Source organism: Nerophis ophidion, linkage group LG10 (genome assembly GCF_033978795.1).
Source record: "Nerophis ophidion isolate RoL-2023_Sa linkage group LG10, RoL_Noph_v1.0, whole genome shotgun sequence".
NCBI classification, from domain to species: domain Eukaryota; kingdom Metazoa; phylum Chordata; class Actinopteri; order Syngnathiformes; family Syngnathidae; genus Nerophis; species Nerophis ophidion.
Window position 1 is genome coordinate 23,680,236 of NC_084620.1, and position 22,947 is coordinate 23,703,182.

At 45.1% G+C, this 22,947-nt stretch overlaps 3 protein-coding genes across 8 annotated transcripts; 1 reads left to right on the forward strand and 2 right to left on the reverse strand.

Annotated features, from left to right (window-relative positions):
• The first annotated feature begins 1,443 nt into the window (after positions 1–1,443).
• On the forward strand, positions 1,444–2,582 carry zgc:85858 (uncharacterized protein LOC405879 homolog). The gene is made up of 3 exons (XM_061912925.1): positions 1,444–1,663; positions 1,932–2,007; positions 2,077–2,582. The coding sequence occupies exons 1-3, from the start codon at positions 1,580–1,582 to the stop codon at positions 2,115–2,117; spliced, it is 201 nt and encodes a 66-aa protein (XP_061768909.1). The 5' UTR covers positions 1,444–1,579; the 3' UTR covers positions 2,118–2,582.
• On the reverse strand, positions 2,355–12,588 carry camta2 (calmodulin binding transcription activator 2). 6 transcript variants are annotated; one of them, XM_061912920.1, is made up of 26 exons: positions 12,522–12,588; positions 11,785–11,874; positions 10,135–10,238; positions 9,929–9,996; positions 9,735–9,870; positions 9,571–9,642; positions 9,352–9,499; positions 9,137–9,265; positions 8,883–9,063; positions 7,988–8,810; positions 7,292–7,876; positions 7,099–7,225; positions 6,073–6,207; positions 5,808–5,980; positions 5,529–5,701; positions 5,352–5,430; positions 5,038–5,272; positions 4,755–4,961; positions 4,549–4,691; positions 4,290–4,471; positions 3,983–4,187; positions 3,832–3,903; positions 3,692–3,712; positions 3,373–3,566; positions 3,220–3,294; positions 2,355–3,131 (listed from the first exon to the last, which is right to left on the reverse strand). In XM_061912920.1, the coding sequence occupies exons 2-26, from the start codon at positions 11,816–11,818 to the stop codon at positions 3,077–3,079; spliced, it is 4,356 nt and encodes a 1,451-aa protein (XP_061768904.1). In that variant the 5' UTR covers positions 11,819–11,874; positions 12,522–12,588; the 3' UTR covers positions 2,355–3,076. The 6 variants fall into 6 exon arrangements, with proteins under 6 accessions (XP_061768904.1, XP_061768903.1, XP_061768901.1 ...); XM_061912919.1 differs by having other exon boundaries at positions 4,549–4,688; positions 5,529–5,710; XM_061912917.1 differs by having other exon boundaries at positions 5,529–5,710.
• A 3,647-nt stretch (positions 12,589–16,235) lies between these two features.
• znhit1 (zinc finger, HIT-type containing 1) lies at positions 16,236–21,320 on the reverse strand. The gene is made up of 6 exons (XM_061912927.1): positions 21,009–21,320; positions 20,785–20,882; positions 17,261–17,336; positions 17,120–17,199; positions 16,871–17,040; positions 16,236–16,802 (listed from the first exon to the last, which is right to left on the reverse strand). The coding sequence occupies exons 1-6, from the start codon at positions 21,202–21,204 to the stop codon at positions 16,781–16,783; spliced, it is 642 nt and encodes a 213-aa protein (XP_061768911.1). The 5' UTR covers positions 21,205–21,320; the 3' UTR covers positions 16,236–16,780.
• Positions 21,321–22,947: the final 1,627 nt, after the last annotated feature.

Below are 22,947 nucleotides of genomic sequence, written 5' to 3' on the forward strand. Positions count from 1 at the left end.
CCTACCGAGGATGTCGTGGTGGTTTGTGCAGCCCTTTGAGACACTAGTGATTTAGGGCTATATAAGTAAACATTGATTGATTGATTGAACTCGCCCTCGATCATTTTACATTTATAACGTCATTGGGCAGGCACGCTTTCGACATGTCGCTCAGGTCCGCATGGAGCTGGAGGGGGCGTGGCCTCGAGCTCCACCTGAATTTCGGAAGATCTTCGGGAGAAAACTTGTCCCGGGAGGTTTTCGGGAGAGACGCTGAATTTCGGGAGGGTTGGCAAGTATGCTTTACACACTCATGTCTGTTTTTGATGCAGTACAGCCTGAGGGATCAAAGGTCCGTAATATCATCGCTTACGTGCAGTGATTTCTCCAGATTCTCTGAACCTTTTGATGATTTTAAGGACTGTAAATGGTAAAAAGCCCTAAATTCCTTGCTGTAGCTCATTGAGAAATGTTGTTCTGAAACTGTTCGACAATTTGCTTACAAATTGGTGACCCTCGCCCTATCCTTGTTTGTGAATTACTTAGCATTTCATGGAAGCTGCTTTTAAACCCAATCATGGCACCCACCTGCTCCCAATTAGCCTGCACACCTGTGGGATGTTTCAAATAAGTGTTTGATGAGCATTCCTCAACTTTATCAATATTTATTGCCACCTTTACCAACTTCTTTGTCACGTGTTGCTGGCATCAAATTGTCAAGTTAATGATTATTTGAACAACAAAATATGTTGTCTTTGTAGCATATTCAACTGGATATGGGTTGAAAATGATTTGTAAATCATTGTATTCCGTTTATATTTTCATCTAACACAATTTCCCAACTCATATGGAAACGGGGTTTGTATTATTGAAACGTTTATTAAGGGGCTTCACGGTGGAAGAGGCCTAGGGTTAGTGCATCTGCCTCCCAATACGAAGGTCCTGAGTAGTCAGGGTTCATTCGCGGGCTCGGGATCTTTCTGTGTGGAGTTTGCATGTCCTCCCCGTGAATGCGTAGGTTCCCTCCGGGTACTCCGGCTTCCTCCCACCTCCAAAGACATGCACCTGGGGATAGGTTGATTGGCAACACTAAATTGGCCCTAGTGGGTGAATGTGAGTGTGAATGTTGTCTGTGGTGGCCCTGCAATGAGTTGGTGACTTGTCCAGGGTGTACACCGCCCTCCGCCCGATTGTAGCTGAGATAGGCTCCAGCGCCCCCCGCCACCCCAAAGGGAATAAGTGGATGGATGGACGTTTGTTAAGATGCTTCACAAAATGCATCATTTAAGTCCGGAATACTTCAAAAACAATGTTGACGTTGCTAAACTATTATTTATTACAACGGCAGATGACTTAATCTGAAGAAAAAACATGTGTTTGTACTGTGTTCGACAATGAAACTGGCGGAGTGTGACGCCATTATCCTCCAGCCGGGGTCGTTGTCGCTAGATTGGCTCGAAGGCAACGAGACCGTCACGTGACAGAGTCGTTTTCCGCCAGGAACGGCTAGCATCGCCGTAAGAGCGCCTATCTTTCGGCAGCGGGTAGCAAACGTCTCCCTCCGGCTCACGTCCTTGTTCGGTTCGGCCCCACCACAAACATGTCGGCAGTGCAGAGGATGAAAGTGGCGAACGAGCGGCACAGCAAGACAATCACACAGCGGGGACACGTCCAGAAAACATCGGTACCGACAGCCGAGCTAACGGCTAACGCTGCGATTCTTGTGTCACCGTCCCACATCACATAATGCCATATATTTGTACCCCATACAATTATACATTTATATTTGAATGTGTTTATATCTGTAGCTGTGACTCCCATTTGTTGTTGACTCAGAACTAAAGGTAATTTAAGAGCTGGTCGAGATAACAATCAAAGCTAACCTTAAAAAAATTAAAATAATTGATTTACTTTACAAATGACTGAGCTCCCTTGGGACGTTTGTCTTACAGCGGCCGGTCAACGAGGAGAAGTCTCCGGTGGGTCCGTGGCTGCTGGCGCTCTTCGTCTTTGTGGTTTGTGGCTCAGGTATGTTCATGGCTGTGACGTCATGGCTCTTTCTAACCTTTGATTTAACGCGCACGTGTCTGTGTGTAGCTATCTTCCAGATCATCCAGAGTATCAGACAGGGCATGTAAACGTCGGGAGCTGACGCAGCGTTGACAAATACACCTGGGAAGCAAACTGATCTTATTTAGTTATATATTTTTATTTTGCTATTGTATTGATCTGATATTGATGATTTATCAGTGTCCTATCTGGCTTTGTTTACCTTCTGATACAACTGCAAAGTCTAACTTTTGATTTTTTACAACATGTAGCGGCAGGCATCAAATAAATGTGTTGGTTTTGGAGGTTGTTTTTTTGACACAAAGCATATGTTGTCTGTCGCTGCTCCACCACCCGGAGATGTTCCGGAATCATCAGATATGAGTGGTTTCTAGCCGACAACCTGGCAGCTGGACGGGGATGCACCAAGCAACTGTTCACTACATTGCCCATGTATTCCAGTGAAAACCATAACACGCCCTATAATGCTTTGTTGATGTCCAAAGCTGAAGAGGCACAGCTTTTATATGAAATAAAGCAGATATTTTTCTCTACATGTGTCTTTTATCGCTTGGAGCAGGCGTAAAAATACATTGACACCAGAGGCTGGAAAGTGGCGCTTTGTGAACAAACAAGCAGGAAATTAAAAACTCATGCAAACAGTTGTAAGCTCATGCTGGCTCACAGGTTGCCATAACAACAGCGTACTCCACATACAATTCAGAGAGTGCAGATGGGGAGTCCAGGAGCTTTTCACAAGCACACGCACATGAATTTCAAGTTCGGATCAGCGCCTCACGCTAGGGGGTCAAATGTCACAGTTCATTAAGACTTGTACTCATAAATAAAATCATCTATAAAGTCCCTGTGTACAGGGTGAATAAATATATATATGTACGCACTCACACTATTCATGCGACGAGATGTATGTATTTACGTCACATGACCACCTTTAACTTGTCAATATGATTGGGGTGAAACCTTCTGAAAGCTCTCTGCCAAAAACTACATTCATCAGGACAATCCACGTCCTCGCCAAGCAGGGCATCTATGTGGTCAGTCCCCGCCTCTCCAGCTCTCGGTTTTGCTTCAGTTCCTTGATCCTGCGCCGTCACACACACATACATACGAGTGACAGTCAATCACAAGAGGAGGTCACGAGCAGACTGCACGTGTGTGTGTGTGTGTTACCGATGTCTGCAGCGTCTCAGAAACCTCATGATCTTTCGCGCTGCCTGGTCCTGCTTCTTGGTTAAGAAGGTCCCTCTGGTGGACAGAGGACAAACAACTGTTGCTCAAAGTCCATGCTCACAAGCCACCTTAGTCCATTGACACTGAGTTTACTTCATTCTGGGGGTGTGGCCTGCGCCGCCGCTGGAACCCTGCTTGAGCCTCTCGTACTCCTTGTAGCTGCGATAGTACTGCTGGATTAGCACTGCTGCCCGCCGACTCTGCTGGAAGCGTTTCTGCTCGTAGTATGAACGAAATTTGGACTGGATCAAGATGGCCGCTTGGGTCATCTTTTTGTAGAGCGCATACTGGGTGAGAGAAATAGGCACAAGGTGAGCGAAAGGACAGGAAATGATTATCTCTGTAGTGCACATGTCATTTTTGTACTTGTTCCCACACGCGCGTCACACTACATCTACTGATTCACCATTACCTTCAGAGCTATCCATGTTAGCTAGCCAGAGAGAGAGGAGGCAGAGAAGCACAGCAGGTTAGTGTTAGTGAAGCTAGATCACGCAGACACGCACCCAAGCAGACACTCAAACTCGTACACAGACACACATGCGCACACACCTGTTTGTATTTGCGGTAGCATCTTTGAATGACAGCTGCAGCCATGTCCTGCTGCTCCTTCAACCTGCGACCCTGCTCACATAAATAGTGAATGAAAAACGGCCGAGCAGGGGACAGCACAAACATTCACTGATTAGGCACCCAAGGGTACCTTGTATCTCCTGAAGGCATTTTGGATGATCCTGGCAGCTTCATAGAGTTCTCTCTGTTCGCCGTCCGTCAGTGTCAGCAGGGCAAAGTCCCTTTCCATCTTTCCATTGGCTGATGCATTTAGAAACTCCGCCCATGCCACAGAGGAAGGGGGGCGAAGCCTCTGAAGGGCCAAAGCGCTGAGGGGCGAGGGAGGGCAGATTCGCCTAAATAGAGGGAAAAAAACATGGTTCCTATAAATCAAGACCTCCTCAAAAAGTGGAGAGATGCTTCTCTCCCACAAGAAAAAGATGATGCTTACGGGTTACCTGGGCAGAGATTGCGTATGGGCGTCGACTGTGTCCAGGTAGGTTGCCAACCAGGTGTCCTCAATGGCGGGACTGTCCCCACTCTCACGGAGCAGTGACTCCGACCCGTTGGTGAAGTCCTCTTGTTTGATTCGCTCTGGTGTTGCCTCAATGATTTGTTCGGCCAGTGTGGCCATGTCAACCTGTGACCAACAGCACGTCTCAATATCTGCAGTTAGGATTAAGTAGTGACGCATTGTGTAACGTGTACTTCAAGCACCTCCTCTTCCTCCTCGCCTTCGTTTTCCACGTTCTCGCTGTAGCACAGGAGATGCTCCGCCAGTGCTGGCTCCATGTGGGGGAGGACGGGGGAAGCAGAGCTCTCGCTGTTACACTCCATGAGGTCGCACCGGTTCAAATCTGCTAGAACAATTAGTAAAACAGGTTGGTACTGCCCAGAGGACATGTTCTTTAATCAAATGTTACCTGTGTTTGGCCCCTCGCCCCATGCAGGCGACACAACCAGGGAGGTCGATGGGGAAGATGAAACAGGCAAGGATAAAGAGGAAGATGTAGGAGACAATGGAGAGGACGGAGAGGTGTCCATGGGGGCAGAGTAACTAGAGTAAGCAGAGCTTTGGGAGGGGGAGCAGGAATCACTAGGGGAGGGAAGGCTGCTGGAAGAGCTGAGACCTGCAATGGGCAGAAGCAGGATGGTTAGAACCGCAGCAATGACCTCACATCCCATGACCATCTACTGGCATGTCACCTGTGTCCGGACTTGTCGACAGAGGTGAGGCTGGAGGATGCGCATGTGTGTCTCTGGGAGTCACGTGCGCCTGCATGTGCAGGTCCTCCAGAGCGCCAGCGAGACACGTGTGTCCCCTCGAGCGGGCCACAGCAAGTGGTAGGCGGCCCAGTGAGTCTGGGATGCCAAGAGCCAAACTATTCCAGGCATAGAGGAGCTCCGCTGCCCTCTGATGGCCCAGAGCACACGCCCACATCTATACACACACAACGCATCAAACCTGAGAGGTGTCTGACCCTACAACATATCAGAGAGCCATGACACAAGTGTCATACCAGCGGCGTGCAGGAAAAGTGGTCAACGTTGAGAGGATCGACTTCCTGTTCCAGGTCTAAACTTTCACTGTGAACATGCCTATACACCACATCAAAGGATTAAGCAAATGTGTATTTGTGTGTGTGTGTGTGTGTGTGTGTGTGTGTGTGTGTGTGTGTGTGTGTGTGTGTGTGTACCTCCAGGTAATGAGCGTGTTTATCAGGTATGTATAACCCTGTGCAGCCGCCAGGTGGAGCAGTGTCATCCCACGGTGACGCACAGAGTGATGAAGCCTATCTTCTTCACCTCCACTCCATCGCACTCCTCTCATCATCCTCTCACACACTCGTACAATCCTCCTCTCAAACCACTGAGGCGACTGGCGCGCACGCACACACACACACACACACACACACACACACACACACGTCAGCTGCTGTGACTTACACTTTCAAGTCATTGGTCAGTCTCCACACCTGGTCACACTCGTCGGGTGTGTGTGGGGGAGAGGGCGTGGCCAGCCGGTTGCCATGTTGCTGCCACTGCTGTTGTGTGTTGTGCTGTTGGGTAATATTGCGGGCCACCATGGCTGCCATTCTGCGCTCCATCTGCTCCAGGCGTTCCAGGATGGACACTCTGAATTGATTGTCTGTACAACACAGAAATCTTTTTGTCAAGTAACCAGGTTGTAGAGAGGAGCTAAACTTGTTCCTAATATCAGACTACAGTGACCAGTCTGACCGTCCAATGAGAGCCAGTCGAGCTGAGAGCTGGGCAGCGAACTGGCGTTTCTTGCACGGTACTCAAACAGAACTGATGAGGAAACAGAACCTCCAGACTCCAAAACCTGAAGACAGACGAGCCCGGCCTCGTGAGCTAGGGAGAGAAAACACCAAATGATTTTAAGAAGGGGCAGCAGTAGGTTATCTGTCTGTGAGGATAAACTGTTGGACACATGCTAGGCTGCTTCCTGAATACTGTCAAAAAAGAGCTGATACAGCCTACTTGGGATGCAACAATTTATTTAAAAAATCTGAATCGCTTGAGCTGACTTGCTTCAGAGAATGAGTTTTTCCTGTTTTACTTCTTAGTTTGGTGTGTGTGTGTGGGGCTTTGGCCATACGCATGCACATTGCGCAATGTGAGGAAGATGAGAAGCAGGAGTTGTCGAATAATTTCTTTTGTAAAAATGGCGATTGAAACACAGTCAGAGATAGAGACCTGCAAATTCTCCAGAAGACTCTGTCCATATCGCCCATATATATCAAAATCCCAAATAATGAAGCACCCAGATTGTAGGATTTTTATGTAGATGTTATGTATTTTAGCTTTTGCCCAGATTTTGAAAGGATGACAATGTGGGGGACGATCAACAACCACTTTATTAAAACCAACAACCAAGTCCAAACAACATTTTTAACTCACACTAAATCACTAACACACACACTGAATCCTGTATCCTTTATTCTTCCGAGTATAGAACAATTATTCTGGGCTAAGAGAGCAAAGTTTGTAGGTTCAATGTGCACAATTCAATGGCTTAGTTACTCAGACAGCAATGTGTTTATGCAAGTTAAGATTGGGGTATGTTGTTTCTAAATGGGGAAAGACATTCATGTCTCTTGTTTTCATGTCAGCATTAGTCCACTAGTATATCAAAATGGAGTTATCAATCGCTATTTTTGATCATTTTAACAGTAATATTAATCGTCAGTTATCATTGATACGATTTATCGTTACATCCCTAGTGCATGTGTGTGCATATACCGGGGCAGTAGCAGCGCAGCACGCCAGGTTGGATCAGTGATGCTGGAACAGAGCTCTGATCAAACACACACAGGTATTGACCCAGCTGCTCACTCCACGGTCCCGTGATCAATACTTTCACCCCACCCTGCACAACATACACATATTTATATTCGAATTGTGAAGAACTTTTGTAGTGCTGATGATGGGTTACCTCAGGGTACGACCACTCAGGTGAGAAGTCCGTGATAGAGGCAAGTCGGGACGAAGTTGGCAGTGGGTGAGGAAAGGGTAGGAAGGAGGAAGAGGGGGAGGGCTGGGGGGGCACCATGTAGCGAATTCCAGCTGGGAACAAAGCCGGGGTGGCACCAACATCCACGACTGTGGAGGAAAGAGGTGCATCAGAATTTGCTTCCTCTGTGACGAGATCAGAGATCAGGTCAGGAAATTGGCTGTCAAAAGAGATGACAAGCTCTTCTTCTTCCTGCCCACAGGGCTCTGCTTCCAGTTGGGTGTCCATAGGAGGGGCTTCGAAGTCATGCCCCAGCCACATCCTCTCCTTCACCTGCAAGATGGCTGGTAACTGGGCAGAGGTTTCCATGGTGATATCTTCCTGGTTATCGGATTGTTGCCGAATGGGCTGATGGGATAGAGGGGGTAAGGGTGCAGCCCCAGGTCCTGGCAGGTGATCATAGGGCTGCTCCTGATTAGGTGACAGTTTGGGCTGGCCATCTGACGGCAGTAAAGCAGCACTACTTCTCATCTGTTGTCTTGGTGACGCATTTGAAGAGTGGCAGGGCTGCACCAGACAGACATGTACACCCCAACCAGTTCATATGGTTGTAGTACTGGAACCAAATGTGTTGTCATGATAATATTTGTTTGTGTAGGTGCCAAAGGCGTGACTCACCTGTAGTAGTGCCAACTTTGTGGGAGGAGCTATGCAGCGCACATTATTGCCACCTCCTTGGTCTTTTTCCTCAGAGTCCCCTAGCGCGCCAATCTCTAAACAAAGAGGGAGGAGGGCCGGGGCAACCGAGGAAGTTGGGGTAAGGGACATAGAGGGGGGAAGGGAAGCGGAGTCCTTTCTGTCATTCTCACAGGAGGAGGAGGAGAGGGATGAAGGAGGGGAAATTGATGAGGGTGGGGTGGACGTGGGGGAGAGTGGTAGGGAGGAAGGTGAAAGGGGGGAGCAGGAGCAGATAACGGGGGAAGTGGTGCAACTCGAACGAGGAAGTGGGCCGCCATACGTTTGGCCCTGCTTTGGGGAGTTCAAGAAGGAATCAGGATCAAAGGCAGGTGGGAGGAATGTGGGGAGAGATGAGGAGGAAAATGACATGGGAGGGGAAGGTGATGTTGCCAGGGGGGGAGGTGGAGACCGGAGGGAGGCAGAAGAGGAAGGATTGAGGAGCAAGCCTCCTAAAACAGGGGAAGGAAGAAGAGCGAGTGACAAGGTGGTCATCCCTGTTGGGTGGACAGTAGGGGGGATGGGTGGAGTTGTGGGGGAGGGAGGGCAAGGGGAGGCAGGTTTTGCAGGAAGGTGGATGGAGGGGGGGAGTAATAATTGGTTGGTTGGATCATCCCCTTTGGCTCCACCTGAGATGGCAGTAGTGCTTGCCATGACGATCACTGCATTATGTGGCAGTGCCACAGTGGTCAGGTTGCCATGGTGGTCGCCGTAGAAACCATTCCTGTGGTTTCCCACATGTGGCTGCAAGGGAGACGAGGCCGAGCTGCAAGGAGCACACCATGGTTCACATCCGCTGTCGCCTTTCACATCCAAGGAGCTTGTGGTGCTCACATACGTAGAGGGGGGACGTGGAGACGAGTCGGGGCTGCTCTGTGCCTGGAGGTGAGGAAGCTTGGCGTCTCCCACGCCTCCCCCGAGCTCTACTGCCTCTGAGGAGAGAGGTGAGGAGGACAGGGGAAGTTTGGGGGAGATGATGCGATGCTTGGTGCTGTTGCAGCTGTGGGGAATGTTCCCTCCTGGTGGTGATGACACAAATGTACACATCACACACACACACATTAGCGTGTGATGTCACAGCGGGAGTATTACCCTGGCTGGTGTTGCAGAGGCAGGCATGCGTGCGTGGCTGGGGTTTGGTTCTCTGGCGATCCAAGATGAGCTGTACAAGTTCCTCAATGCTGAAATCGCTGGTGTCTCCAGAAGTTTTGATGCTGTGAACTGAGACACACACACACGCAAACACACACACACAATACTCATCTGGACTATGTATACATGCAATTGTAAGACAAAGTGTTTCTTACACATAGGCTTGAGCTGACACAGCAGATCATCTCTGCTCCACTTCATGCTGTCATGTCGACTGGTCAGAGCACACAGCAGTGGACTGAATTTCCCAGAATCCTCCAGGGAGGGCACATTCAGGTAGTGGACCAGCACAATATCTGGGTTCTGTCGAAATGCGAATGGCACATGTGAATGTGTGTATGAATGTGTGAGTGTGGTTTTTTGAGTAAGCTTACCTGCAACAGCCAGTAGCACCGCCGGTGGAATGTTGGCACGATGGAGGAATGGACGTAATTACCATAGAGACACTGCAAGCACAGATACAGTAGGTCAGCTTGAGTGCAAACTCATTTTACTATGGCTGCAATGCCTTTTGTGCCCTGAAGGAAGTGCTATTTACCTCCATCCCCTGCACCTTCAGCTTCATATGGTCCTCTCGGGTGGTCTTTCCATCTTTGCGTTTCTTCCAGGAGTAGCCATCTTTCCTGTACTTGACTTTCTTTCTGTTGTAGAGGATGATGCTGCCATTCTTTGGCCTGAAACAGTCAATGGTCAGCCAAGAATACAAGCTGCTTGAACTGCTTGTGTGTGTACCTGGTTTTCAGAGTGCAAGAAAGCCACTCATCGTGTTTGTCAAAGGTTACCAGGTAAGATGCAATCTCCTGCACACACACACACACATGAACTTCAACTTATACTGAAGCTCCACAAGACTAAATCAATTGACAGTGTGAAGATGATTACATTTTTGAGGGAAATCATTTGCATTGAATTGTATTAGAATATAGACATAGACTGACCTCATTCGTATTCCACCTGAGACGCTCGTTCGGCAAACTGAATGAGCGAGGCAGACACTCCAGCAGCTTGTTGGGAACGAACACCTTCCTCTGGCTTTTATTCTCTGAATGTGCACACAAGCACACATGAATGTCACATTTTGGTCTTAACTGCACTACGAAAAGGTCTAAAGGAAAATAATTCCCTCCCAAATTGTGGGTTAAATCACCAAAAAGTATTCCCAGGCGCGGCCACCACTGCTGCTCACTGCTCCCCTCACCTCCCAGGGGGTGATCAAGGGTGATTTGTCAAATGCAGAGAACAATTTTGCCACACCTACTGTGTGTGTGACAATCATGGGTACTTCAACTTAACTTTCTGTGCAGTTTAACTTTAACTTAAAAGCCTACTGAAACCCACTACTACCGACCACGCAGTCTGATAGTTTATATATCAATGATGAAATGTTAACATTGCAACACATGCTAATACGGCCCGTTTAGTTTACTAAATTGCAATTTCAAATTTCCCGCGAAGTGTCCTGTTGAAAACGTCGCGAAATGATGACGCTTATGTTGACGCGTGCTTGTGACGTTATTGGTTGGAGCGGACATTTTATCCCAGCACCACTCACGGCTGAAAGTCGTCTGCTTTAATCGCATAACTACACAATATTTTGGACATCTGTTGTTGAATCTTTTGCAATTTGTTCAATTAATAATGGAGACTATAAAGACGAATGCAGTTGGTGGAAAGCGGTGGATTGCAGCTGCCTTTAGCAACCAAAACGAAGTCGGTGCTTCTTTGTTTGTTGTGAAGCTTTAATATGGAACAGAGCGGTCAAGCGAACATATTTCTCTACCACATGTCAACCGGCAGGTTCCGGTGAGAAAATTGTGGTAGTAAGTCGGCTCTTACCGGAGACATGAGGGGAGCTTGTGTCCTGATGCAGCAGCTGTCAAAGAGGCAGCTGCGACTTTCTTGGCTCCTCCGTGGCTTCCATCAGAGACACTGGCAGTCACCACACCCCTCCGACTTTCAGGTATGACTATTTCATCTCACTAAAACACTAGTAACATCCTAATCGCTCCCACTGCCGTCGCCTATTTTTTTTTTCTAGTGCTTCACTCTAACTTTCCTCATCCACAAATCTTTCATCCTCGCTCAAATTAATGGGGAAATCCTCTTTTTCTCGGTCCGAATCGCTCCTGCTGCTGGTGGCTATGATTAGAAACATTGTGAGGATGTGAGGAGCCCTACAACCCGTGACGTCACATGCACAACGTCTGCTACTTCCAGTACAGGCAAGGCTTTTTTATTAGCGACCAAAAGTTGCAAACTTTATCATCGATGTTCTTTACTAAATCCTTTCAGCAAAAATATGGCAATATCGCGAAATTATCAAGTATGACACATAGAATGGACCTGCTATCCCCGTTTAAATAAGAAAATCTCCTTTCAGTAGGCCTTTAACTTTCTCTGTAGTCAGGAGACTGTGTACATAGTAGGTGAAACTGTTTCAAAAATCGCACTACTCCTTCTAATCTGTATAAATATTACCATTTGATCGACCCCGAGAGGAACAAGCGGTAGAAAATGGATGGATGGATGGCGCTATAACTGACAACAGGTTTCCATAGTACCATAGCAACAGAGCGAGAACCACTGACCTGTCACTGTGGAAACCATCTCCTTGTTGCTCATGGCGATGAGTCTATGCAGGGTGTCTCACACAGTGCACGGCCACCTACACTGCCCCGCTACACACACACATTGAAACACAGGGTGTCAGTATGCAATCAATCAAACCTGAAGAATTACTTACAGTTGCCAAGGATAGAAACAGAGCTAAACGAGAGCGGTTAATAATGAATGAGTAGCATTTTAGTTTGGCGGACACTCACTGTGGCGTGGCAACGACTTTGACATGTTTTCCAGGCGTGTCCGCAAATTCCTGGTCAAAAGTCGCGCAGTTAGACCTTACGAAGCCTCGTGGAGGCCCGAATCAGACTTGGCCCTCGCGTAGCTCGACTGTCCGATTACCGGTTCACCTACTCCCGACTACAAGCGTCCTACTCGCCCCGCTTTCGTTTTTTTTTAAGGCAGGCATCCCGTTTTCTAAAACTTTTGTATCTCATACAACATGCTTATCCCAGCCCATTTAAACCAATATGAAATTCTCCTTCCAAAAGAAATCCATCGCAATAATATTTAGCTGCTCTGATAACCAGCTGTGCTAGCCATGCTAACAGCACTGATTTGACGCCTTCGACTATTGAGCGGGACTTTGCGTCCTAGTGAATGAGTTCCAGACGACAATATAGTGGGGACACGTCTAAAAGACATTGATGTAAAAAAAACGGTCCACTGAGACACAAGCGTTCTGACAGCCTCTTAACTACTTTACCTTCCGCCTTCAGCCATCTTCCTTACCTCTGACGTCATTGCGTTGACACCGTAATGCTTGCATCCATCGGTTTACCGTAATGTTGTATTGACAAACTAACCTCCCATAACAAAAACATTACATACCCAGTCTCACGTGCGCGTCTGAATTTACTTTCCCTTGAAAACATAAGTTTGAGGATTTTGTACTTCAATCTACTTATATCATGCTTGCCAACTTTGAGACCTCCGAATTCTTGAGATGGGGGGGTGATTTGGGATCTGAGGTCGGCGGGGCCGGGATTAAGGGGGACTATATTTATAGCTAGAATTCACTGAAAGTCAAGTATTTCTTGTATGTGTGTATGTGTATACATATATATACACACACACACACACACACACACATATATATATATACATATATATATATAAGAAAATATGTATTTGAACACCCTGCTATTTTGCAAGTTCTCCCACTTAGAAAACATGGAGGGATCTGAAATCTTCACGGTAGTTGCATGTCCACTGGATGAGAGATAACCTAAAAAGAAAAATCCAGAAATCACAATCTATGATTTTTTTAACAATTTATTTGTGTGATAATGCTGAAAATAAGTATTTGAACACCAACAATAACATTTGGTAGAGTAGCCTTTGTTTGCAATTACAGAGGTCAAACTTTTCCTGTAGTTCTTCACCAGGTTTGCACAGACTGCATGGAGGGATTTTGGTCCACTCCTCCACACAGATCTTCTCTATATCAGTCAGGTTTCTGGACTGTTGCTGAGTAACACAGACTTTCAGCTCCCTCCAAAGATTTTCAATTGAATTTAGGTGTGGAGACTGGGCAGGTCACTCCGGAACCTTGATATGGTTCTTATGAAGCCGCTTCTTGGTTTTCCTGGCCGTGTGCTTTGGGTCTTTGTCATGTTGGAGATCCAGCCACGACTCATCTTCAATGATCTGACTGAGGGAAGGAGGTTTTTGGCCAAAATCTCACAATACATGGCTGCAGTCATCCTCTCCTTAATACAGTACAGTCGTCCTGTCCCATGAGCAGAAAAACACCCCCAACGCATGATGCTACCACCCCCATGCTTCACAGTAGGATTGGTGTTCTTGGGACGGTACGCATCATTCTTCTTCCTACAAACACGCATAGTGGAATCATGACCAAAAAGGTACATTTTGGTCTCATCTGTCCACAAAACTTTTTTCCATGAGTCCTCTGGATCATCCAAATGGTCATTGGCAAACTTAAGACAGGCCTTAACATGTGCTGGTTCAAGCTGGGGAACCTTCCGTGCCATGCATGATTTCAAACCATGACGTCTTAGTGTGTTACCAACAGTGACCATGGAAACAGTGGTCCCAGCTCTTTTCAGGTCATTGACTAAGTCCTACCGTGTAGTCCTGGGCTGATGCCTCACTTTTCTTAGCGTCATTCAGACCCCACGAGGTGATATCTTGCATGGGGCTCCACTCCGATTGAGACTGACCGTCATGTTTAGCTTCTTCCATTTTCTAGTGATTGCTCCGACAGTGGACCTTTTTTCACCAAGCTGCTTGGCAATTTTTCCAGAGCCCTTTCCATCCTTGTGGAGTTGTACAATTTTTTCTCTGGTGTCTTTGGAAAGCTTTTTGCTCTTAGCCATGCTGAATGTTCGGGTCCTACTGATTGTATGGGGTGGACAGGTGTCTTTATGGAGCTAACGACCTCACACAGGTGCATCTGATTCAGGAAAATACAATGGAGTGGAGGAGGACTTTTAAAGGCGGACTAACTGTGACGATCTGTCACTTAATTTCTGTTTGTTTTCCTCGTTCTGGTATTTACTTCCTATTCAGTGCTCTTATTTTGGTTTCCACTTCCTCCTTGTTCCGCTGAGCATTGTTAATTTCACACACCTGCTGTTGATTGGCAGCTGAAAATAAGTATTTGAACACCTGTGTATCAACTGGAATTTGGACCCTCATAGACCTGTTAGTGTCAGGAAAACGCATGACTGCCGTTTTGCTACCCCGAGATGCAAGAACCAGGAGAGCGGAGAGCAGGTAAGATGACCTAATTCTCATCAAAACAAAAACACGAAGCAGTCTTGCCAACAGAAGTTCCAAACATATAATTATCATCGAGACACAAGGCATAAATAGCATACATGTTGATTGGCAGCAGGTGTGGACCAGCTGCCAATCAACAGCAGATGTGTGAAATGAACAGTGTTCAGCGGAACAAGGAGGAAGTGGAAACCAAAATAAGAGCACTGAATCTGAAGTAAATACCAGAACGAGGAAAACCAACAGAAATAATGTGGGTACGAGATTGGCCTGCCTGTAGTCCAGACATGTCTCCCATTGAAAATGTGTGGCGCAATATGAAGTCTAAAATACCACAACGGACACCCCGGATTGTTTAACTTAAAGTTAAAGTACCAATGATTGTCACACACACTAGGTGTGGTGAAATTTGTCCTCTGCATTTGACCCATCCCCTTGATCACCCCCTGAGAAGTGAGGGGAGCAGTGGGCAGCAGCGGTGCAGCGCCCGGAAATCATTTATGGAGATTTAACCCCCAATTCCAACCCTTGATGATGAGTGCCAAGCAGGGAGGCAATGGGTTCCATTTTTATAGTCTTTGGTATGACTCGGCCGGGGTTTGAACTCACAACCTACCGATCTCAGGGCGGACACTCTAACCACTAGGCCAAGCTGTACATCGAGCAAGAATGGGAAAGAATTCCACCTAAAAAGCTTCAAAGATTGGTCCCCTCAGTTCCCAAACGTTTACTGAGTGTTGTTAAAAGGAAAGGCCATGTAATGCAGTGGTATAAATGCCCCTTTGCCAATTTGTGTTGCTGCCATTAAATTCTAAGTTAATGATTATTTCCAAAAAAAAAAGTAAGTTTCTCAGTTTGAACCTTAAATATCTTGTCTTTGCAGTGTATTCAATTGAATATAGGTTGAAAAGGATTTACAAATCATTGTATTCTGTTTTTATTTATGAATTACACAACAAGGCAACTTCACTGGTTTTGTACACAGAACACATGAAGGACATAAAATACAGTAATAAAAATATTAAAACAATAATTCAATTAAACAATAATTAAAAAAGAACAATTTTTCACTTTTATCCCAGTGGTTGTGTCATTTGTAGAAGGTCTCAGTAACGAGATGCCTACACTGCTAAGCTATCACTGTACATTTCATAGGAGCAGATCCTTTCACATGTTCAACAATACCTTCTTTAGTGTCACAAAGGTGCCCAAAGCTTGAGCTGCAGTTTTGTTTTTAAAATACACTATATAATATAAAACAGCAAAAAAGCTGTAAAGCAAAAAGGTACAATGTAAAGTTACACAAGGCTTAAAGTTCTTTAGCCCTCCTAGTTCCTACAGAAGGAGATATATATATATATATATATATATATATATATATATATATATATATATATATATATATATATATATATATATATATATATATATATATATATATATATACAAACATAACAAAATAGCTCCCATTTCTGACCATTCACAATATCTAATTTCAATTCCTTGTCGTTTTCTGCAACTCGCTAATGTCAGTCTGCCTTCTGCTTGGGAGACAAAATGGAGGGTAAACAGTTCACCAAAAAATAAAAGCGACTTTGTCCTTAAAACTTATTTTTCCACATGCACACATGTAACAGTGCTCGAGATCGAGTGTTGTATTTACAAACTAGACTGATCAGTTTGAAAATCCGCTTTTAATTAAGAAAAATGAGTCCATCATAAGCACAAACGTCATAAACTGAGGACATCCTGTAGTCCAGTACACTTCATCGCAGGCGATATAATATAAAAAAATCTCAGAAAAACACACATTTTGACAAAATGATCTTAGTTTTTTGAGATAGGGGAGGTAATTGTTAAAAAAGACTAGCTTTACTTGTATCGTTTGAGGAGGCACATTGGCTACTTGACAGACTTGGAAGAAATTACACATCTTAAGAGGTAAAGTTCTCCAAAATACTAAACAGTATTTTATTTAATGTATTGATAGAACTGACAAATACATTTCAATTAATACAAATGCACAGATTGTGATAGTTAAATCCTATAATTATAGCTTTTTATATTACAGGGCTTTAAAAAGTGTCATCAAGCCACATCTCCACAGAATCATACACAAATGTAGACAACGAAGTACACATGGCTGACAGTGTCCACATTACATTCCTCCCACGTGAAGTGTCCATCTGGCAGTTTCCGTGGCAACAACCACCGCCTTCGTCACAGTGTCCACTTCAAACACCTACAGAGGAAAGCGGATGCTGCCTATTTTGCACACAAAAGTAGTCCATGTTTGGGGTTGGAACATACCTGGTCTCTCTGTGGGTGCTCAGGCACTTGCTGGAGCAGTAGCGCCCCCCACAGGTAGTGCAAGTGTAGTTGGATGGGAATCCACACACACAGCAAAAGTGTCTTGGAGGAAGCGAGGAGGGGGGGACCAGCGCAGAGAGGTAATTTGGCTCCAGCTTCTCCGACAGGTTCTAAAAGTGAAACGTAAAGCACAGTAGAGGAGGGCTCAGCCCCTGATGAGACAAAGAGAAGGAAAAGGCGAAGGCTTACCTCTTCCTCCAGGAGCGCTGTGAAGTTTTTCCTGAAACGCAATTTGAAATGGTCGCCCCGCGTCTTCCTCTTTTTCTTCTCTGAACAAAACACATCTTACAATAGATCAGCTGTAGGAAGGAGAAGAACATGGCATATTACCTGGCTCTTCTGTTTCACTAAAGGCGGGGAGGCGGGCTGTTGGACCTGGCGGTGGAAGGGAGCTCTGAGGGTCGTCCTGAAAACACACCGAACGAAGGGGCAAATATATGTTGGCTGGCGTCAAGAATGAGGAATGTACGGTGGCCGACAGTGTAGGGCTGGGCGATATTGCTGAAAACTATCACGATACAAGTTTTTTTATATTGGTCAATAGCGAAAATTATAATTTTTTATTATCTAGTGAAAATATAAACCAGGAGTAGGGCTGGGCGATATGGAGGAAAAAGTAAATCTAACCCTAACCCACCTAAACCCTAACCCTAAAACACTACAACAATCAATGAAAAAAAAATTCTTAAATGGGCCGGTATAACTCGGTTGGTAGAGTGCCCGTGCCAGCAACTTGAGGGTTCCAGGTTCGATCCTTGCTTCTGCCACCCTAGTCACTGCCGTTGTGTCCTTGGGCAAGACACTTTACCCACCTGCTCCCAGTGCCATCCACCCTGGTTTAAAAAAATGTAACTTAGATATTGGGTTTCACAATGTAAAGCGCAATGAGTCACTAGAGAAAAGCACTATATAAAAATAATTCACTTCACACTTCACTTCAATCATACAAAACACTTTACAATAACCTTTTAAGTAAGGTGCAAAAATTATGAATATGTAAGAAATTAAGTGTTAAAGACAATACGAAGGTCCTGCAGTCTTGGGTTCAATCCCAGGCTCGGGGATCTTTCTGTGTGGAGTTTGCATGTCCTCCCCGTGAGTGCGTTGGTTCCCTCCGGGTACTCCGGATTCCTCCCACTTCCAAAGACATGCACCTGGAGATAGGTTGGTTGGCAACACTAAATGGTCCCTAGTTTGTGAATGTGAGTGTGAATGTTGTCTGTCTATCTGTGTTGGCCCTGCGATGAGGTGGCGACTTGTACAGGGTGTACCCCGCCTTCCGCCCGATTGTAGCTGCGATAGGCGCCAGCGCCCCCCGCGACCCCAAAAGGGAATAAGCGGTAGAAAATGGATGGATGGAAGAAGTGTTAAAAAAATAGTAGCGTGTGAAAATGTAAACATAGAGAAACCTGAGAAGAACAGTTTTTTGCAGGTTTACTTCCCGGACGTTACATGGTCTGTGTAACATTTCATTTGGTCTGTTATTTTTATTTAAGTTTGGAAATTAATTTATATTATGCAATAATTATTATTTAAATGTTATTGAAATAAATTATTTTAAAAGTAGCACAATTGTTTTAATTTGCTATTTGTTAGATTAATACAATCCTGCACCTTAGACCCTACCTGTTGTTTCCGTACATCCGAATAGGAAACGGACAAGTATTAAAAGGAAAAGATGAGCGCGGTTAAGGACTATAGTCCGTTGGGGAAAAAAAAAAAAAAAAAAAAGCCATACTGTTGAGGTGACTTTTACTGTTTTATTCCTATTTTTTTGGCTCTGTTCAGCACTCATTTTAGTACCTCTTCTCACTCCATGCAGAGAATCAACAGCAAGACAGCAAGATGCCACAACCAAACGTTTTAGTTGATACTGTTTCGCGATTGGCTGTTAAGCATCTCCCTCCTAGTGCTCACTGATAACTTCCTGTTTTGCTAGGACTACCAGACCGTGAGTGCTGTTGTTTAACCAATCACCATGTTTCATTCTTTCTGCCTTCTTCCGAACAAAAATTAAATATAAAAATATATTTTTAATTGTACAAATGTTGTATTGATAGAAAATGGATGGATGGATGGATGGATGAATTACGTGTCTATCGCATATATATTCATATCGGCCCAGCCCTACCACAGGAGCAGACGTGCAGCAACGTTAAAAAAACATGCAAACCACCAGAACAAGTGCACCTTTATGAAACACAACACACAAGTGCGGGTCCAAAACACACAGACTCCTAAACACATGCAACTGGAAAGACATGCAACACAAACATCCAAAAACACATGCAAAACGGTGAAAATACAAGTCATTACATTTAATATTCTTTAAAAAAGTTTCATGAATATAAATTTGCCTTTTCACTCTGACAAATGTCTTCTGGGCACCTGGTCATTTATCTGTATATCCCTCTCAGATGTGGCGCCACTGGTAAGGTTTGCACATACAAACCCCAAAACCAGTGAAGTTGGCATGTTGTGTAAAACGTAGATAAAAACAAAATACAATGATTTGCATGTCCTTTTCAACCTATATTCAATTGAATAGACTGCAAATACAAGATACTTAACGTTCGAACTGGAAAACTATATGTTTTGCAAATATTAGCTTATTTGGAATTTGATGCCTGCAACATGTTTCAAAAAAGTTGGTGCAAGTTGCAAAAAAGACTGAGAAAGTTGAGAAATGCTCATCAAACACTTATTTGGAACATCCCACAGGTGAACAGGCTAATTGAAAACAGGTGGGTGCCATGATTGGGTATGAAAGCAGCTTGCATGAAATGCTCAGTCATTCACAAACAAGGATGGAGTGAGGGTCACCGCTGTGTGAACAAATGCGTGAGCAAATTATCAAACAGTTTAAGGACATCATTTCTCAACGACCTATTGAAAGGAATATAGGTTCAGAAAATATGGAGAAATCACTGCACGGAAGCGGCATGCCCGTGATTTTTGATCCCTCAGGCGGTACTGGATCAAAAAGCGACATAAGGGTGTAAAGGATATCACCACATGGGCTCAGGAACACTTCAGAAAACTACTGTCAGTAACTACAGTTCATCGCTCCATCTGTAAGTGCAAGTTAAAACTCTGTTATGCAAAGCGAAAGCCATTTATCAACAACCCCCAGAAACGCCGCCGGTTTTGCTGGGCCCGAGCTCATCTAAGATGGATTGATGCAAAGTAGAAAAGTGTACTGTGGTCTGCGGAGTCCACATTTCAAATTGTCTTTGGAGACTGTGGACGTTGTGTCCTCCAGACCAAAGAGGAAAAGAACCATCTGGATTATTCTAGGTGCAAAGTTCAAAAGCCAGCATCTGTGATGGTATACTGTAGGGGTGCATTAGTGCCCAAGGCATGGGTAACTTACACATCTGTGAAGGCACCATTAATGTTGAAAGGTACATACAGGTTTTGGAGCAACATATGTTGCCATCCAAGCAACGTTATCATGGACGTCCATGCTTATGTCAGCAAGACAATGCCAAGCCACGTGTTACAACAGCGTGGCTTCATAGTAAAAAAGGTGTTTAGCACACACCTGTAAAGCTTAATACATCCATCCATCCATTTTCTGCCGCCTGTCCCTTTTGGGGTTGCTGGAGACTATATCAGCTGCATTCTGGCGGAAGGCGGGGTACACCCTGGACAAGTCGCCACCTCAACGCAGGGCCAACACAGATAGACAGACTACATTCACACTCACATTCACTCTTCCTCTAATGCCAAGTGACATAAACAGGACCCAACATAACCTTTAGTGGCCTGTGTTTTGGCAGCCTGTATGTGTATAGGACCTTGCTGCCGGCTGCCGTAAGAATGAGGTATTTTTTTAAATTGAAGTGACCTACCTGGAAGTTGTCTTTCTCCAAAGCATCGAGCTGCCTGCTCAACCTTCTCTGGCGGGTGGCTTCATCCAAAACTCTCCGTTGGCCCGCCTCCACCCGAGCTGGCACAAATACAAACGCAAGACTAAGAGATAAAGTCATCATAACAGACAAATGCGTTCAGTAAAGGCACCGACTCACTATATTCAACTTTAAAGAGCCATGAAGGCAAAAGCAAGACAATTTACCGGAGGTCTTCTTCTCCAGCACCATGTTGTTTTCACCAGCTCGACGGAAGTCGCTTAGGGACACAAAGCTTAAAGCGGCGCACGATTGTTTAATGCTGTCCCAAAGCGATTGACGATTTTTCGTTGCGCGTTTAAAGGAAATGACGACGGTAACAGAGATCTGTTTCCCTCCTCTTTTCTTTAGTTTCCATTGCATCTAGTCGATAAAGTCAATTTGGTTTTCCATGTAGCAAGTCCGCAACAATTGAAGGTGGTCGTGAGTCCCCATCCTGATGCTGCATTTTGCCTCACCTCTGTGAACGCACTCGTGCACTCGCAAAGCGTAGTGCACGATAGGAAACACCGTTTTTATGTCAGTTAGTAAAACGTTGTGCTAATGATCGATGCTAGGATATTTTTTAAATTTTTGATCCACACAAATTTTAACTCAATTAGTAAAAATGACTTGATTTTAGAATAGAATAGAATAGAATATATTTTATTGTCATTGTACATTGTAGAACGAAATTGTATGCAAACTAATTTAGTGCAAAATCCTACATAAGAACATTGATAAATAGATAAAAAAATAAATAAAAAAATATATTAAAATACCAAGCATACAGCCCACATGCACAGTCATTATTGTCATCTTGTGTTCAGCGACACAATTGCTCTCAGGTAAAAAGTGTTTCTAAAACGGGTTGTCCAGCATATTGTCCTGTATTTTATTGTCCTGTATCTCCTGCCTGAGGGCATCAGTTCAAAAAGTTTATGTCCAGGGTGAGATGGGTCCTTTATGATGTCCTTTTCGATTACGCTTGCACCTCCTGGTACCCCAGCACCTCCAAAACCCTCAAATCTAGACTCCAAACCAGGGGCGGTTCTAGGCATGCTTATATGAGGGGGCAGTCAGAAATGTGAAGGGGGCATCATGTGTACACATCATGCTCCAGCACTTTTTTTCCCGTGCTTATAGTAACGATGCTTTCTTCATTGAAATGGGTCTTTAGCTATGTGTCCAACACCAACCTGGAGTAGTGGATTGCACTTTGTCAGGCCTCTACCTTCAGACCTGTCCAACTTGGGTGTCCCACCTGAAGACTAAGCTCCTGCTGGTATAGCTCTTACGGTCACTGAGGCACGCAAACCCCCTGACCACAATAAGGTGGCAATCCCTCAGGGGGGAAACATTAACAGCGCTGCCATATTTCCGACAGGGCAAACAGAAGCAGGCGTCTCGCACCACAGAATACTTTAGCCATGGTCGTGTGCGGTACCAGGCAGGATTGAATGATCTTAATGTTGTACCAAATACACGCTTTGGGTAGCCACCCAGTATTGGCTGAGATGGTGCGTTGCCATTTAAGTCACTGGGTAGCTGAGCAGGCTGCTTTGGGGGAGCGCTTGTTGGGGGGACGGAGGGAGCTGGTGCAGGAGAAACAGTGCTTGCTGGTGCTAAAGGTGCAGTATTGCTAGCTGCTGTCCCTGATGTACTAGCAGTAGCATCATTGCTACTACTACATGCAGGAGCAGGACTAGACTTTTTAAATGCTCTGAAAAATGGATGCATTACAGAGCATTAACTTTCTCTTTGTGAGCTGCTGGAACCTGGAGCAGAAAATAAGTAAACTTGGACAACAACAGAAAAAACTTGCTGTGATTACATGAAGAAAAACAACAACAGTACAGGACTACAGCCTGGGGCGGGACTTTACGTAGGGGTCTGTCAGACACAGGTCACTTTTCTTCAGTTTGTCACATGCAGTGGACGTGGGCACTCATCTGGGCACAAAATTCATTCACTCCAAAGTATGTGTGTTGCCCACTTGCTTGTAAATTGATGAAAACGGCTGTGTTTTTGTTTTTAGGTGTCTTGGTCATATCAAATGAAACTTGTAATTTGTTTATTACAAAGTGTAGATTGAAACATTAAAGGTTGACTATGTAGAATTACAAG

What these genes read in the sequence shown, in the direction of transcription:
- zgc:85858 (XM_061912925.1), top strand. Translation starts at nt 1,580, where the DNA reads ATGTCGGCAGTGCAGAGGATGAAAGTGGCGAACGAGCGGCACAGCAAG. An exon ending in GACACGTCCAGAAAACATCG is followed by an intron (nt 1,664 to 1,931) that starts GTACCGACAGCC and finishes TTTGTCTTACAG; the next exon opens with CGGCCGGTCAACGAGGAGAA. An exon ending in CTTTGTGGTTTGTGGCTCAG is followed by an intron (nt 2,008 to 2,076) that starts GTATGTTCATGG and finishes GTCTGTGTGTAG; the next exon opens with CTATCTTCCAGATCATCCAG.
- camta2 (XM_061912917.1), bottom strand. Translation starts at nt 11,818, where the DNA reads ATGAGCAACAAGGAGATGGTTTCCACAGTGACAG. An exon ending in TCAGGTGGAATACGAATGAG is followed by an intron (nt 9,997 to 10,134) that starts GTCAGTCTATGT and finishes GTGTGTGTGCAG; the next exon opens with GAGATTGCATCTTACCTGGT. An exon ending in TCTCCACGTCCCCCCTCTAC is followed by an intron (nt 8,811 to 8,882) that starts GTATGTGAGCAC and finishes TGCTCCTTGCAG; the next exon opens with CTCGGCCTCGTCTCCCTTGC.
- znhit1 (XM_061912927.1), bottom strand. Translation starts at nt 21,204, where the DNA reads ATGCAATGGAAACTAAAGAAAAGAGGAGGGAAACAGATCTCTGTTACC. An exon ending in TGGAGAAAGACAACTTCCAG is followed by an intron (nt 17,337 to 20,784) that starts GTAGGTCACTTC and finishes GTGTGTTTTCAG; the next exon opens with GACGACCCTCAGAGCTCCCT. An exon ending in CAGCGCTCCTGGAGGAAGAG is followed by an intron (nt 17,041 to 17,119) that starts GTAAGCCTTCGC and finishes TTTCACTTTTAG; the next exon opens with AACCTGTCGGAGAAGCTGGA.